The 17,164-nt window shown below is 43.1% G+C and overlaps 1 protein-coding gene across 5 annotated transcripts in view; it reads right to left on the reverse strand.

Moving 5' to 3' along the window:
* Positions 1 to 17,164, reverse strand: part of LRRC7 (leucine rich repeat containing 7) — a 597,872-nt gene that overhangs the window by 123,085 nt on the left and 457,623 nt on the right. For 4 of the 5 annotated variants that reach the window (XM_082265611.1, XM_082265609.1, XM_082265610.1 and 1 more), the window contains exons 16-18: positions 12,486 to 12,610; positions 5,478 to 5,681; positions 2,352 to 2,474 (exon numbers count right to left, since the gene is read on the reverse strand). In XM_082265611.1, the coding sequence (XP_082121737.1) occupies positions 2,352 to 2,474; positions 5,478 to 5,681; positions 12,486 to 12,610 (452 nt within the window). The remainder of the gene's footprint in view (positions 1 to 2,351; positions 2,475 to 5,477; positions 5,682 to 12,485; positions 12,611 to 17,164) is intronic. The other variant, XM_082265612.1, reaches the window with a different exon arrangement.

Consider the following 17,164-nt stretch of genomic DNA (forward strand, 5'->3'; position numbering starts at 1 on the left):
AAGGGTGTTGTTCTTCCTACTGAACACCAATGTATAAGAGTTCCCTGAGACCTGAAAATTATTTTAGGGGTTTCTCTAAAGCATGGGTACCCAACCTGTGGCCCTCCAGCTGTTGCGGGACTACAACTCTGATCATGCCTCTGCCTTTGGGAGTCATGCTTGTAACTGTCAGCCTTGCAAAGCCTCATGGGACTTGTACAGGTAGTTCTGCAACAGCCGGAGGACCACAGGTTGAGCACCCATTCTCTAAGATAAAAAAGGTTGAGAAAGGCTGCTCTCATAGAATCGCAGAGCAGGAGCCCTGGGAGGGAGGAGAAGGAGGAGTTGAACTGCTGAGGGAAGGTTTAGAAGAACTTCAGTGCTTCTGCTGTGAGCTTTGCAGATGAATTGCTCCACAGTGCCCACAGCTGCAAAGGCCAGCAAGGCCTTGTTGTAAAGTCCATTCACTGTTTATTTAGAATATGTAAATACATAAAAGCCCATAGCCTGCCAACAGGTTCGCATTTAAGCATTTGGTGAACAGAAAGCTGCCATTTCAATTTCTATTCTGGACATCTCCTGTTTACTCTCTTTCCCAAATAAGCAAATATGAATTAAAGTGTAATAATTCGAATTACTCATTACTCCTGCTCTACAAACTTCACTGATGAAAGCAAACAATTGGAGACACATGGGTATGTAAGTGGGTTAAGTAAAACAAACACACAGCATAATTAAAATTGAAATGGTAACAGTGCACACTATGACTATATCATTTTCTTCAGATTAAAGGATTATAGTAACACAAACACAAAATAAAAATTCTACTGAAATTTTTGCCCAAGCACCTCCCTTGGGGTGGCATACAAATATAGTATTTTAACTGGATGACGCCCGCGCTATAGCCGAATGACGGCTACAGTGCGGACCTAAATTGCCGGGAGGGCGTATATTGACGTCCTCCCGTGCATGAGCGCCCAGCTCGCTCTGTGATGGGCGAGTCCATGAGACTCGCCTGATCACAGATCGGAGTAAGGGGGCGATCCCCTTACCACGTGATCAGCTGTCAGCTAATGACAGCTGATCATGTAAAGTAAACAACAGCTGGCACTATTGCCACCTACCAGTGCCCACCAGCACCACCTATTAGTGCCACCTATCAGTGCTCACCAGTGCCACCTATCACTGCCAAACAGTGCCCCATCATAAGTGTCACCTACCAGTGCCTATCATTGCCCATCAGTGCCACCTATTAGTGCCCATCAGTGCCCATGAGTGCCACCAATTAGTGCCCTTCAGCGCTACCTACTAATGCCCTTCAGTGCTGCCCATCAGTGCCCATCGGTGCCACCCATCAGTGCCACCCATCAATGCCGCCTTTCAGTGCCACCTTATCAGTGCCCATCAGTTTCGCCTATAAGTGCCCATCAGTGCAGCCTATCAGTGCCCAACAGTGCAGCCTATCAGTGCCCATCAGTGCAGCCTACCAGTGCCTATTAGGGCCCTTCAGTGCCACCTCATCTGCGCACATCAATGAAGGAGAAAAATTACCTGTTTGCAAAAATTTATAACAAACTATAAAAACTGTTTTGTTTTTTTTTCAAAATTTTCGGTCTTTTTTTGTTTGTTCAGCAAAAAATAAAAACCCCAGTAGTGAATAAATACCACCAAAAGAAAGCTCTATTTGTTTGAAAAAAATGATAAAAATTTCATTTGGGTACAGTTTTGCATGACCGCGCAAATGTCATTCAAAGTGCGACAGCGCTAAAAGCTGAAAATTGGCCTGGCCAGGAAGGGGGTTTAAGTGCCCGGTAGGCAAGTGGTTAATAAACCATTGCTAACTATGGGGTTGATTTACTAAAACTGGAGTGCGCAAATCTGCTGCAGCTGTTTGTAGCTGTTTGGAAGCTGGTTGCGTCCTTTGCAAAGCTGCACTAGATTCTGCACTCTCAGGTTTTAGTAAATCAACGAATATGCTCAGCTAACAGCAGCTAGCAGATTAGCAAATTATTCTGACTGCTCTTGTCCCATGTTTGGTGTCAAGTTTTTATTAAATAAAGGACAATTTACACTAAGGCAACACTCATCTGAAGGCCCTTTGAAAACACATATGTGATTGAAATAACCTTGTGACAAATTCTAGCACACTGGTGCACAGTTTTAATTGCTTTTAAAGCAAACATGACAAGTTTAAGCAACTATCAACCTTGGGTGTACCAGGTCCTCCTTCCTTGCCGTGGCTCTGGAGCTGTAAGAAATTGAGGGGACCATGTCACTATAGCCACAATAGGCCAAAACAACTGCTATGGGGCCTGGAGACAAGGGGCAACATGTTAAAGGCTGCATACGAATAAAATAAAAAAGGCAAGTACCTCGGATCTTTCTGAATGCTCCTCTTTCTCCTTCCTCTTAGGGACATCCAAAGAATAACTGCGGATATTACTCGATTCAGACATTTGACTCTTCTGGAACTCTTTGTGTTCCCTATTTGGCACCTAAATATGCGATTTTGTGTAGAAACAAAAGAAAAGGCTATAAAATGAAATCTTTTTATTTTTGCATATTATTACTGCCCTATGTCAAAGTAAATCTGACTTAAAATGGTTCTAAGATAACCTCAATGCAGGCAACTGTGCTAATTTCTGTGTTACTGGGTAACACTCCAGGATCCTAGGTGATGACTGTGCCTGTAGCGTTGGCCAAGTTGAGAATAAGCCCCGCCTCCTCTTGGCCTTTGCCCCTTCCTCCCTGTCATTCAACTATTAAATGCTTTGGGGAGGAGAGATTTTGATATTTGAATTATATATGGTGGGGCTTATAGTAGAAGTTCAGCCAAAACCTATCTAACGCTAAACCTACTCTCAGCAACATTCTAAGCTAGGTAGATTATACCTAGCCCAGTAAAGAAGAAATCACTATACTTACCTGTTCCGCAGTCGCTCCAGTCCGGTCCCATGCTAAGCTGTTAGCAGTGGCTTCAGTGTGTGGGAGTGTGCAGGAGAGGCAGCTGACAACGGAAGCTTCATAGTAACGATGACAGACCCAACCGGGACAGGGGCTTTTGGAGGGGACTGCAGGATAGCCTACTGACTATAGGCCCTGGCTTTTGAGGGGGCTCTATTCTTGGGAGGTGTGTGGGCCCTTGGAGTGGTCTTGATTCGGGTCCATGTCTCCTTGAAACACACAGACTCTGGGAACCCAGGACCTGGATACAGATATGGGGCCTTTGTGCCCAAACCAGCAATGACTGCTTTAGACTGTGAGACTCAGAGCAGATGATAATATAATCAGCTCAAAACAACCTGATGCTGGGGTCTCTTGGTATAATCTATTTACTAAGGTGTCTTTCTCCCATGGCATAATTTCCCCATTATGTGCCTCCTAGGTGTGAATTTCCATTGTTAATTGAGTCACCTATTGTTTCTGCCTGTCTGCTAATCCTTTTAGCTATTTTGACAGCCCTAAGTCTTCTTACTGAGGAACTGGTGCCAAATTTTCTGTGTGGGCACTGAATCGCCTAGGCTTGTCTAGGTGACTAGTTTTTTTAAAGGTGGTCTAGGTGACTAGTTAACAACTCGGGGGTGGTGAGAGGGGAAAGACCCTCTCAGAAAGGTTGCAATGACAGGGCTCACAGGGTAATGTGTGCAAAAATTCAAATTTTATTAAGCGGTGCAATACAAAAATAAGTGGATACTTACAGACAAGTAAAAACTACATTGCAGTAATTGTGACACATGTAGTGTGGGACCGACCCCTAGGATTAGTATAGGTGGTGAGTACAGTGTAGGAACACCACCTAAGGCCAGCACTCCACCTGGTGCAGGGTCTCTGTCTCAGGTAGCCCGATGGGAAAGGAGTGATATAAGAATTCACAGCTGTTGATCACTTCTTCAATCCCTTAATGCTGTAATGCCTCCTTGTGTCTGTGGGGCTGTTACAAAGTGTAAGAAATGGGTCTAAATGACCCTAGGTGATAACACAAGGTGGAGGCATGTAATCGCTGGGGGCTATGTGTGCAGCTATGGACAAATGGTGTCTGAGAGTGGCGGATACGCTGTATATCACTATTTCCAGTAAATAAATGTCACATGGAGAAAATAATAAGTGTACAAGGTGGCCACCCAAAGAGAGCTCGCTGGTGCCCTGTTGCGGTCTCAATGAGACCTGTTGTCACCTAAGTGGTGAAGCCGGTTTGGGGAAGTGTGTGGGGATGAAGAGGATGGGATGGGGTGCCGGAGGAGGGGGGGGGGGTTTGAAGAGGGAGCAAACAATCCCAGTTGGGGGGAAAAAAGTTCCTCACTTGTGGGGGGTGTGTACACCACCTGTCCTGCTTCGTGAGGTTGATTATGACCTGGGTCGTAACTCTGTGGGGTAGGAGGGAGCTAAGCGTCGGTGGTCCACCCAGCAGCCAAGGCTATGTATTTGTCCAGTAATGGGTATAGGGAGCGGATCTTACCGGAAGCTTCTCCTCTAGATTTCCCAGTAGGATAGTATAAAGTCCAAGACCTCTTGTCCGGTCATACTCACGGCAGGCGGTGTGTGAAGTTTCCCCATGTGATGGTGGACTTAGCGTCCTGTCTGATGCTCCAAGCTTACTTCACCCATCCCGTGTCCTCTCCCGGAGAGCAGTGTCTGCAGGTCCGTGATGCCGGAACGGCGTCACCACAACTTCCTGTAGCGTCCCACGTGGCCGTGCCTCATTGGTCCGCACGGAGACAGATGACCTCCTGCAATGCCGGTGGAGTGTTGGCGTCTGACGTTAGCTTACTGTTTTATTAGATTACTGTTTATGTTGGCTATTCCTTGGCTATGTTATTTATCTTACTGTTTGCATAATGTTATCAAGCTCTTATCTAATTTTGTGTGGTAAATATATTCTGTGTGAGTTTTAAATAAAGTCAGTTCCAGTTTGCATCTAAGCTAGTGTCGCCTAGTTCTTGGGTGCTCATCTATAATACCTGGTTCCAGACTGAAGGAATATATATCTTGATGAAGCACCCAGCCTGGGTGCTGGAAGTTCCATCACAGTAACTCTGGCTGACGTCACTTTCCAGGCATTTACCAGCCGTCGTCAGTTCTCTCTTGCCCACAGAATCTGCCACTGGAGACCAGACCGACTTCAGAAAAAGTATGTATAGCGATTTTTGCTTTACAGGGTTAGATAGATTCATTTTAGTATGTGTCTGTGAGTAGATTTAGGGTTAGATAGGTTTTGGCTGAACTACTTTAAAAACGTGAGGGGCAGGGCATAATCTAAACTTGGAAAACAATTGAGGATTCATCTTTAGTCTAGGCCTGTTTTCCATAGTAGCTAATTCGGGACACAAGGATAACTTTGAAGACTAGCACCAAGACTTACAGTTATCAGAAGGATCCTGCATCTCATTGTTGATGAAGCTTTACAGATATTTTAGTTCAAATCAGGTTCACTTGAATAAAAAACAAACAAAAAAAAAAAAAACAAAAACAGTAGGCTTTAAATGCAATTGTCCCTTCACCTCAGGTTTCATCTCCTTGGTGGGCATCGGCCACTTATGTTCATATTTTTCCTTGATGTTTTGCTCCGCAATCGGTGTGGGAGTTGGCATAGAGTTCTCTAGAGAGGAGCTGTGACTTTTCCCAACCATGTTCTGGACTGACTTCACCATGTTCTTCAGATCTTCTGGATATGGAGTTGGATACCTCTTCAAATTGATCTCAACCTAAATTGTGAGAAGTATAGCTTTAAAGTGTATAATTTTCATATACTTATTCCTTCTGAAGTACCTGGTTGATCCTACCAGTCATCTTTCTTCCTTGTTTTAAACTGACAACACAAAGTACAGAAGCTGATCTGTGTTAGTGTTGTCAGTTTTCATCCTTTGGCTGGCCATTCAAATGTACAGGACACTGTGCAGATACACAGCATATCTGTTTTAGGTAGTTTGATCAGCCATCATGCCCCCCGACCAATCACAGCCTTACTCTGGTTGAACAGAGTATGGAATACAGGCATGCTGTATGTCTGCACAGTGTCCTGTAACCCCCACCAACCATTGTCAGGAAGAAGAGATGCTTAGTCACAATAACAGAACTTTTTAACTTTGTAAAAAAAGGTAACAAAGATCATTTTTAAAACTAAGCAAAAGCAGTTACAGTGCCTGCATATTTATAACTATATTAGCAACTACTTTTTTGACCCATACTCTTAGACCAGGAGGTTTAAATGTTGAACTAGACCTCAATTGTTTTATTAGTGATTAATTAATTATGATTGGCAATTTCCATGACTTCTTTGAGGGGGGTGCGCATTATATAGGCATGTTTGGGGATGATTTTCTTTTTCTTTTTATTTAAGTTTTAATCATGCAGTTTTAAATTTGTAGTCATGCAATTTTAATTAAGTGTATTTTTACCCATCGATTTTCATCTAGGGGATAAATATTGATATAATATTATGAATTGATATTTATTAACATATTACAGATATAATTTTATATATGATGAACGCCAAGGGGCTGATTTTATATTAAATGGAACAGATTATAAATGTTTTTTATGTGCTGGAGATCAGTAGACACCTTTAATCCTCATGTCCGTAAGGCGACAGATTTTTGGAGTAGATAAATAGTTAATGGATATATGTGCAATATATATATATATATATATATATATATATATATATATATATATATATATATGAGTTTTTTTCATGCTCAGGTTGAGTATGATATTGGAGACACTTTATTGAAGGACTTATTATGACAGGGTGACCTACCTTCATCCATATACACCATATGGCGTCACGGAGATCGAGTGCAGATGGGTTTATGCTTGTTTATATTGATTTGTCATGTGGACTGTTCGTCTACATGCACTTTTATATATATGTACTGTATGATTCATAAGTATTGTATTTAGGGTTAACTCATGTGGAATATCAGTGTGATGCTGATATTTACTGTTTGAGAGCCCGGCGCAGTCATTAGTTGCTGAGAGGGTTAGACTATGCCTCTTATGTGCATTACGGTAAGTCATTCATTTTGACACACCATAACACAGATTTTAAGGGACCGTTAGCATTTATGCAAAGATAGTTGACACCTGTTGAATGCGGTTCACTAAAATGGATATGATGCTGAGCACGTGCACTCAACTTCTTTGGTCGACCATGGCGAGGCCTGTTCTGAGTGGAACCTGTCCTGTTAAACTGCTGTATGGTCTTGGCCACCGTGCTGCAGCTCAGTTTCAGGGTCTTGGCAATCTTCTTTTAGCCTAGGCCTAGGCCTTGATGTAGAGCAACAATTCTTTTTTTCAAATCCTCAGAGTTCTTAGCCATGAGGTGCAGTGTTGAACTTCTAGTGACCAGTATGAGAGAGTGAGAGCGATAACACCAAATTTAACACACCTTCTCCCCATCCACACCTGAGACCTTGTAACACTAACGAGTCATATGACACTGGGGAGGGAAAATGGCTAATTGGGCCCAATTTGGACATTTTCACTTAGAGGTGTACTCACTTTTGTTGCCAGCGGTTTAGACATTAATGGCTGTGTGTTGTCAGCAAATTTACACTGTTATACAAGCTGTACACTCACTACAAAGTGTAATTTCTTCAATGTTGTCACATGAAAAGATATAATAAAATATTTACAAAAATTTGAGAGGTATACTCACTTTTGTGAGATACTGTATCTTTTGAAGTTATGGCCAAAAAGTTCAACCTTGGTTTCATCAGACCATACCACATTTTCACACATGCTTTTGGGAGACTTCAGATGTGTTTTTGCAAAATTTAGATGGGCTTGGATGTTTTTCTTTGTAAGAAATGGCTTCCGTCTTGCCACTCTACCCCATAGCCCAGGCATATGAAGAATACAGGAGATTGCTGTCACATGTACCACACAGCCAGTACTTGCCAGAGTTTCCTGCAGCTCCTTTAATGTTGCTATAGCCCTCTTGGCAGCCTCCCTAACCACTTTTCTTCTCGTCTTTTCATCAATTTTGGAGGGACGTCCAGTTCTTGGTAATGTCACTGTTGTGCCCTATTTTCTTCACTTGATGATGACTGTCTTCACTGTGTTCCATGGTAAATCTAATGCCTTGGAAATTCTATAGTACCCTTCTCCTGACTGATACCTTTTAACAATGAGATCCCTCTGATGCTTTGGAAGCTCTCTGCAGACCATGGCTTTTGCTGCAGGACAGAGGTCTTCAAACTATGACCCTCCAGTTGTTCAGGAACTACAATTCCCATCATGCCTTGTCATGTCTGTGTTTTACAATGCCTCATGGGATGTGTAGTTCAGCAACAGCTGGAGGGCCGTAGTTTGAGGATCCCTGCTGTAGGATGTGACTAAGAAAATGTAGGGAAGACCTACTACAAAAGCTGAACTTTATTTGGGGTTAATCAGAGGCACTTTAACCTCCCTGGCGGTATGATTCTTTTGGATTTTAGGTGCTGAAAGCGGTACCATTATTTTGCACGTAATTCTTGTGAATGAGCAGCCCAAACCAACTGTATACATTTATTATATATATATTATATATATATATATATATATATATATATATATATATATATATATATATATATATATATATATATATATACATGTATACATATATTATATATATATGTATGTATACATATATTATGTATACATATATTATATATATATGTATGTATACATATATTATATATATATATATATATATATATATACATACGTATATATATATATATATATATATATATATATATATATATATATATATATATATATATATATATAATGTATACAGTTGGTTTGGGCTGCTCAGTCACAAGAATTACGTATATATATATATATATATATACATATATATATATATATATACGTATATATATATATATATATATATATACATATATATATATATATATATATATATATATACATATATATATGTATATATATATATACTGTATATATATATATATATATATATATATATATACATATATTTACATAAAAAGTACAGTAAAACTGCAGGAAAGGGCACTGGGGGGCAATGTAATGTGAATTTTTTTTATTTTGAACGGTATCAGTGTGTTTGGTGTGTTTTACATTTGAATTTGCCGCCGGTTCCACCCCCCGGCGGACGTTACGTCGCCGGAGACGGAAGCCGGGGCTCGCAGACGATCGGGAGGAAGCTCCACCGCCGCATACCGCCCGCATTCTTCGCTGGATCCCGGAGAAAAGGTAAGTAAAACCTCTTCCAGCATCCAGCGATCTTCCTAGCGGTACCCCAAGTGTGGCTCCGGGTTACCGCTTTTTTTCTCTAAAATCTAACCCCCGAGTCACGCTCGGGAATACCGCTAGGAAGGTTAAATGATGGCAAGGGTGTACTGACTCCTATTTACCATGAGTTTGAATGTGATCTGAACACAGCTACATCCCCAGTTATAAGAGGGTGTGCACACTTATGCAACCACATTGTTTTAGTTTTTTATTTTTACTCCCCCACCTAAAATATTTCAGTTTGTTTTTCAATTGAGTTGTACAGTTTATAGGTCACATTAAAGGTGGAAAAAGTTCTGGAATTATTTATCTTTGTCTCATTTTTTTACATCACAGAAACCTGACATTTTAACCGGGGTGTGTAGACTTTTTATATTCATTGTAGTTGAAGGTAAAGCTAAAGGAAATTGAAAAAGAAAATTGTATAAGGTATGGCCACCTTCAATTGAATTTTGAGATTACTGTTTCTTTTTAAAAATAAACTCTCGGGGGGGAAAAAGTGACGCAATAGCCGGGATCCTGTATACTCCCGATGTACGGGGCTAATTTTCAGACAGAAACATTTTTTGTCCTTATAATTACTGCACTTAACATGAGCGCAGATTCTGTTCATTCCAAAATTTACATATGCTCTCGTTTTCCCAGCTACATAAAAGACTTATCTGATTATTTATATCACAGAACGATTCCATAAACAGGGAGGTTTTAGTGGGTCGGTGTAATTTGTTGAGTCTCGTTATAAGCGAAAAAAAAAAAAAGTATTTAACTTGAAGTGTTCAATTAGATATCTCAACGTTCCAAAATTAATTCTATATTTAAATAAAGTGAGCATCAGTGAAGATTCAGGGAGGCTGGCGTTGCCTAGGAAACTCCAGAGGAATTAAAGGCCAACTCTACCCAAAACTGATACCGCAGCTTTGCTTGGCTGCAAACACGTGAGGGCTTTTATTTCTCAGGGTAACACCAATGGCAAGATATCGCAGCAGGATTCATATCTCCTTGCTGGCCATGGTCAATGCAAAACCAAATAATTGTGTCACACATCCCTGACCGATTGCTTATAATGTAGTATAGTGAAATAAAAGAAAGTCAAGCATTGGTGCCTTATGGGAGTGGGTGTATCCATGCCGTAACTGTAGCAGCAACTGCAGGTGGAGTTGACCTTTAACCTCTCGTCGTTCACATAACGCATTGGTGCGTCGGAAAAGAGGGTGGACTTTAAAGCCCATACGGCTCACGTATGCATCCATGGGCTCACTGCACGCTTCCACCACAGTGATAGAGCTGTCAAAGACAGCTCTCTGTGTCTATTAAAGACCGGAACCCACTGGCTTGTGCTGCATTGCAGTGTGTGTTGTCGCCCATTACCACAATGACAAGTACAATTCAAAATGAATGGCACTGCATTGCATTTTTAATGTGTTACCATGCATTACCACAACATACATGGTGTAAATGGGCCCTTAAACCAAAAATCTGTTCCAAAACGATTTTTGGAAAAATGTACTGTAAAAAAAGAAATTGTGAACAACATGGTTTCATTTGGGCAATATATTTGATGCTAATGTCACAGCTCTCTAAACATCCATACATGCTGAAGAGGGAACATGAACTACAGGTTGACCCGGACCTCAAAGATTGGCATAAATTAGCAGGCTATACCTCTAAATCATATAATAACACTTCTCTAATGGAAGGTAATTATAAAGTTTTTACTTAGATGGTATATGGTCCCAACGAGGCTGGCCTGCTCCGTCCCGGGAGCCTCACCACGTTGTTTTAGAGATTGCGGTCAGGAAGGTTTGTTTCTGCATACCTGGTGGGATTGCCCAAAAGACTGGATCCAGATTCTGAATCCATGTTTATAATTTCCTGTACTCTTTGACAGGCACTAATCTTTAATAGATTGTTGGGCTGACCCATCTTAGAGGCTCCACGGTATGTGAGAAGGCTGATCTCTTTTGTTTTATTGGCAGATTGTATTTGCGATAGCTATGTTGTGGAAGTCTCCCATTATACAATTTGATATGCTTAGGACCAAACGCTCCTGGATAATGGTCAATGAGAAATTCTCAGCTATCCTCAATGATAAAGTACCTCAGTTTATAAAGATTTGGGAGCCCTGGATCACCTACCTCTTAGGAAGCCTGTAAGCATTCAGGTCATCTACAGCCCAGGGCGAACATGCCAAACCGTGCCCCCCCCCCCCCCCAAGATGTGTCAGCAAAAATCCCCCCCCCCCCAAAATTGAATTGAACACAATTTTGCATGTGTACTCCCTAAGCATAAATCCCCCCTCCTTCCATGAAAAATCTGCCCCCCTGCACAAATCCCCCCTCCCAGCACAAATCTTTGCACCTCCCCCAACGCAAAAATTCTCCCGTCAAATTTCGCCTCTGAGGACACATCCTCTTCGCCCCCATTCCAAATTTCCCTTCCCAGCACAAATACTCCTCAGTCATCCTTACTAGCACAACCCCCCCCCCCCAAAAATCCTCTTCCCACCATATCACCTCTTCTAGCACAAACCCTCCAAATCTCTCCTCCTAGCACAACTCCTCTTCTTCCATTTTCCCATCCCAACGCAAACCCCCCTAGAGCACCACTCCCAACACTTCCACCAAAAATGTCCCTTCTACAAGTTCTCTAACATCCACCAGCTCTGTGATGACATCATGGAGGAGTGGACAAGGACTCCAGTGGCAACCTGTGAAGCTCTGGTGAACTCCATGCCCAAGAGGGTTAAGGTAGTGCTGGAAAATGATGGTGTCCACACAAAAAATTGACACTTTGGGCCCAATTTGGACATTTTGACTTAGGGGTGTACTCACTTTTGTTACCAGCGGTTTAGACATTAATGGCTGTGTGTTGAGTTATTTTGAGGGGACAGCAAATTTACACTGTTATACAAGCTGTACACTCACTACTTTACATTGTAGCAAAGTGTAATTTCTTCATTGTTGTCACATGAAAAGATATAATAAAAAAATTACAAAAATGTGAGGGGTGTACTCACTTTTGTGAGATACTGTATATATATATATATGAATATATATATGTACAGTATAAACATAAATATATATATATATGTATATATATAAACAAAAAAAATCAATTTTAGGAGTCATTGCTTGCTAACATGAACAATGGCTGGGGAGCTTTTCAAAAGAGCTTGCAAAAGGCACAATTTGGGGTCTGTAGAAGAAATGGATTCTTCATTAGAAGGTTAACATTGTACCAACCTTGACTTTTCCGGGGCCCTCTTCCTCCTCCTTCTTGTCCTCAAATTCGAATGCCACCGTCATCCTTTGCTGTCGCTGCTCCTCCCAGAGCGTGGGGTTAAAGCTATCACTATCCGACTGGAAATCTGAAATGTAACGGCCACACTGTCACTTACATATGTAGCCCTACGGTCAATGTATTTCCCGGCTGTCAAAAACACATTTTCTTCTGTCACACTTTGCAAATACACGAGTTCTAAAAAGCAAGAACCCTTCTCCGACATTACTAGAGTTCATAGCTTCCGAAGAAATATGTTTTTGCCTCAGATGAAAATTAAAATTTTTTCCATGCTCTCAGTTCATGATTGATGTAGAATAGTAGACATTTTACTGTATGTAAACCCAACTTTGAAACCACAAGTTGATCAGCATAGGTAGAATATAAAAAAAAAATGATTATAAACCATTTATGCAATGCAAGGCAAGTACAAAACTTATTTTCCTGACAGACTCTATGGCAGCATACGTATGGGTTTACCATGCCTCCACTCCCATAAATCTTTTCTCTGGGCCAGAGGCCAGGTTCCTTTTTTGTCCTCCTCCTAAGGACCAGAATGGTTGAAGTCTTACCTTGGATAAAGTGGCCACGATCGAGGCCTGGTTGTTTGGCAAGCTGTGCCCTGGAAGACGTATGGAGTGGAGAAGGGCAATGGATTCGGTGCCATGTGGAGTTTCCAGCAGTCCCCAGCTATTAGCGGGGTGAAGAAGGGCGATGGAAGCGGTGCCATGTGGAGTCTCCAGCAGTCCCCAGCTATTAGCAGAGTGGAGAAGGGCGATGGATTCGGTGCCATGTGGAGTCTCCAGCAGTCCCCAGCTATTAGCAGAGTGGAGAAGGGCGATGGATTCGGTGCCATGTGGAGTTTCCAGCAGTCCCCAGCTATTAGTGGGTTTGAGAAGGGAAATGGATGCGGTGCCATGTGGAGTTTCCAGCAGTCCCCAGCTATTTGTGGTTTTGAGAAGGGCGATGGATGCGGTGCCATGTGGAGTCTCCAGCACTCCCCAGCTATTAGCAGAGTGGAGAAGGGCGATGGATTCTGTGCCATTTGGAGTCTCCAGCACTCACGAGCTATTAGCAGAGTGGAGAAGGGCGATGGATTCAGTGCCATGTGGAGTCTCCAGCAGTCCCCAGCTATTAGCAGAGTGGAGAAGGGCGATGGATGCGGTGCCATGTGGAGTCTCCAGCAGTCCCCAGCTATTTGGGGGGTTGAGAAGGGCGATGGATGCGGTGCCATGTGGAGTCTCCAGCAGTCCCCAGCTATTTGGGGGGTTGAGAAGGGCGATAGATTCGGTGCCATGTGGAGTCTCCAGCAGTCCCCAGCTATTAGCGAGGTGGAGAAGGGCGATGGATGAGGTGCCATGTGGAGTCTCCAGCAGTCCACAGCTATTAGCAGAGTGGGGAAGGGCGATGGATGCGGTGCCATGAAGAGCTTAAGCTTAGCCATTGGCAGGCAAAGCGCCTAAGAGCCTAGCTATTAGCAGGTGGCTATAAATGCCCTGGGCCCATGCAGCAGCATCTTCTGGATCTAAACGACAATACAAAAAGTGGTGACCTCCCCCCACCTATAACTGGTCTAGGCAAGGAGCACTGGAAGGGCAAACGCAGGTCAAAGAAGCAAGGGGGTTTCCAGTAACTACTTACCAACCAGCCAGCGACCACCCGGATAAACCTGTCTAACAGTATACGTTAAAAACAGGGGTTTAGTTGAACACATTTGCAAACACATGGCCAAGCTGCAGGCCCCGGCATGGCACCCTGATATCTGCAGACCCTAACTCTACCTTTAAAGAGTCTCCACAGTGGGAGCACATGTATTATAATGGATAGATGGAGGACTGGTTGGTAAGAAGTGACTGGAAATCCCCTTGCTTCTTTGACCTGTGTTTGCCCTTCGAGTGCTCCTTGCTGTCAAGACCGGTTATAGGTGGGGGAGGTGACCACTTTTTGTATTGTCGTTTATATTGCTCAGGCAACGCACTGACACCTTTGCTGCCATTGTGCAATGTGCTGGGTGTTCAGTGTGATCCTGTGCCTTTAAGGAGGGGTGGGCTCCCTCCAGTCACCTGTCCTCCATCTATCCATTATAATACAATACATTTGTTCTGATACGTATGCTGCCATGGAGTCTGTAAGGTAATCAAATGCTTACTGTAATTTTTTTCCTGATGGACTCCATGGCAGCAGGGGTTCCCAACCACAGTCATGAGTAGGCTAGTTACGGAATGCGGTCCCTGGCTAAGAGAAAAGATTTATGGGAGTGGGGTCCTATAGGGGAGGAGTGATGGTGGGTTTAACCCATATATATGCTGCCATGTTCATCAGGAAAGGAAAATTACGGTAAGCATTTGATAGGAAATTTTCCGTTATTCTAAAAATGATTAGAATAAAAATGTAACAAAATAAAATTATTATAATCCATTCAAAACAATGCAAGGCAGGTACAAAAATATATAAAAAATGATTATAATAGGGTGCTTGACCCTATTGAGTTGATTTACTAAAGGCAAAAAGAATGTGCACTTTGTAAAGTGCAGTTGCTCCAGAGCTTAGTAAATGAGCAGAAGCTCTGCTAACTTCCATCATCCAAACATGTGCAAGCAAAAATGCATTTTTTTAAATTTTTTCTTGCATGTGATTGGGTATTCTTTGCAGAGTGAAGTCTTACCTCACTTACTAAGCTCTGAAGCAACTGCACTTGCAGAGGGCAACAGTGCTGGTGCAAGGATTTTTGACACCCTAGGCAAAACCTCACCCTAAACTCCACCCCCTTGGTCCTGCCTATGTATATGGTGGAGGTGGTAGATGTGGAGTCAACAACCATTAATTCAGCAGTCAGCATTCCCCATCAGAGAACCCCATTAGTTCAGAGTCACCTTATATCAGCACCAGTGGTGACTCTGGTGTGAATGACCCCCACTGTATCAATTGCCACTGATCAGCACCCCTCCTTACAGAGTACAGACCCCCCATTAGATTAAAGTCCCCTTATATCAGTGCCCCCCCCCATATAGACCCCCATTAGAGAGAGCCAAAAAAAACCCTTACCTTCCTGGAGCCGCTGCAAGGTTGCCATCTGCATGGGAATTCCTCCTGAAACCCGAACAAAGCAGCATACATCTAGTTCCAGCCAGTGTGGGAACGCATACCTCCTGCCCCCGCCAGCACTGCGCCCCCCCGCAGGGCTACTTCTGGCTGCGGCTTCAAGTAGTGGTGAGCTGTGGTGTGTGTGAAGCTGGAGTTAAGGGGGCGGAGTTGGTTGAGCAGGAGGCAGCTGTAAAATCTCATGCTTTCTTGCACCTTCAAAAGCGTCACTGGTTGCTAGGACACCAGCGGTCCTAGCAACCATTGCTTGCATTCACTGTCTCAAGGCCTCAGCGGCGAAAGGGAGCCAAGGTCAAGGGGGTGCTGGTGAGAGAGAGGGCACAGTGCAGTGAGCTGCAGCATAAGTACTTCATTAGACCAGGGCTGCATTGACTGGGGGTGAGGAGGACAGAAGAAGCCCTGCGGGAGCAAAGCGTGGGGTTGCTGGCGGGAGAGATTGCTCCACAAAACCATGACATTAACGGGAGAAGGGGGGGACAGGGGGAGGGAACTCTCACCACTACTTGAAGCCAGAAGTAGCCCTGCAGGAGGGGGCGCAGTGCTGGCGGGGGCTAGAGGTATGCGTTCCCACACTGGCTGGAACTAGATGTATGCTGCTTTGTTCGGGTTTCAGGAGGAATTCCCATACAGGTGGCAACCCTAAGCGGTGCTTCTGACTGATGTGCGCCCTAGGCCAGCCCCTACTTTGCCTGGAGGGCAAAAAGTGCACAGCCTATTTGCCTTTAGTAAATCAACCCCTATGATCCAGCAACCTTATGAATGTGAATATACGCTTACAACACTTTTTGCAATACTTTTCACATACGTACAATTGTATACAACTCTTAGAAGGCTTGTGGCTTTTTATCCATTTTTTTAATCCTTGTCTTTGTTCATCTAGAGGACCACTGACTCATCTATAGATATGTGCTGCCTGCAATGTAATAGAAAGGAAGAAATACTGCTGCACACCAACCCGGCCCAAAAGGTAAACCAACAAGATGGTTTCAGCCTGGCTCCACCCAGGCCATGCCCCAAATACATTTAACCCCGCCCACAGGCCATGTTGGTGTTTGGCATGTTTCTTCCTTTGCCGGTGGATGCTGCAGAGCCAATGGAAGGGCTTCTTAGCCGTCTGCACCCCTGTGCAGACATGTGCATGATGAAAAAATTTGTTTTGTTTAGATTTGTTAATCTAGTTATTTAGTTTTGTTAAATTCGGTTGATTCGTTCAATTCGTATTCGGGATTCATATTCGGAATTTCTTTTATATCTTCTTCGAATTTTCTTCGAATTTACAGATTTTTTTGATTTGAAACGATACATTTTGAATTGGTCGAATCAAAAACTTTAGATTTTTTTTTTTAGATTCGAATGTGACAAAGTGAACAAACAAAAGAAAAATCTCCATCAAATGTTTACAATTACTATTTAAGCGCTTCCCGACCGTCCGCCGCAGTTATCCAGCGGCAGGGGGGACCTCCTGCGCAAACCGACGTAGGTGTACGTCAGTCACGCTCCTGCAGCTAGGGGGCGAGCGCGCCCCACCGGCGGAGCGCTC

This window comes from Pelophylax lessonae (assembly GCF_965119305.1).
Source record: "Pelophylax lessonae genome assembly, chromosome: 8".
NCBI classification, from domain to species: Eukaryota; Metazoa; Chordata; class Amphibia; order Anura; family Ranidae; genus Pelophylax; species Pelophylax lessonae.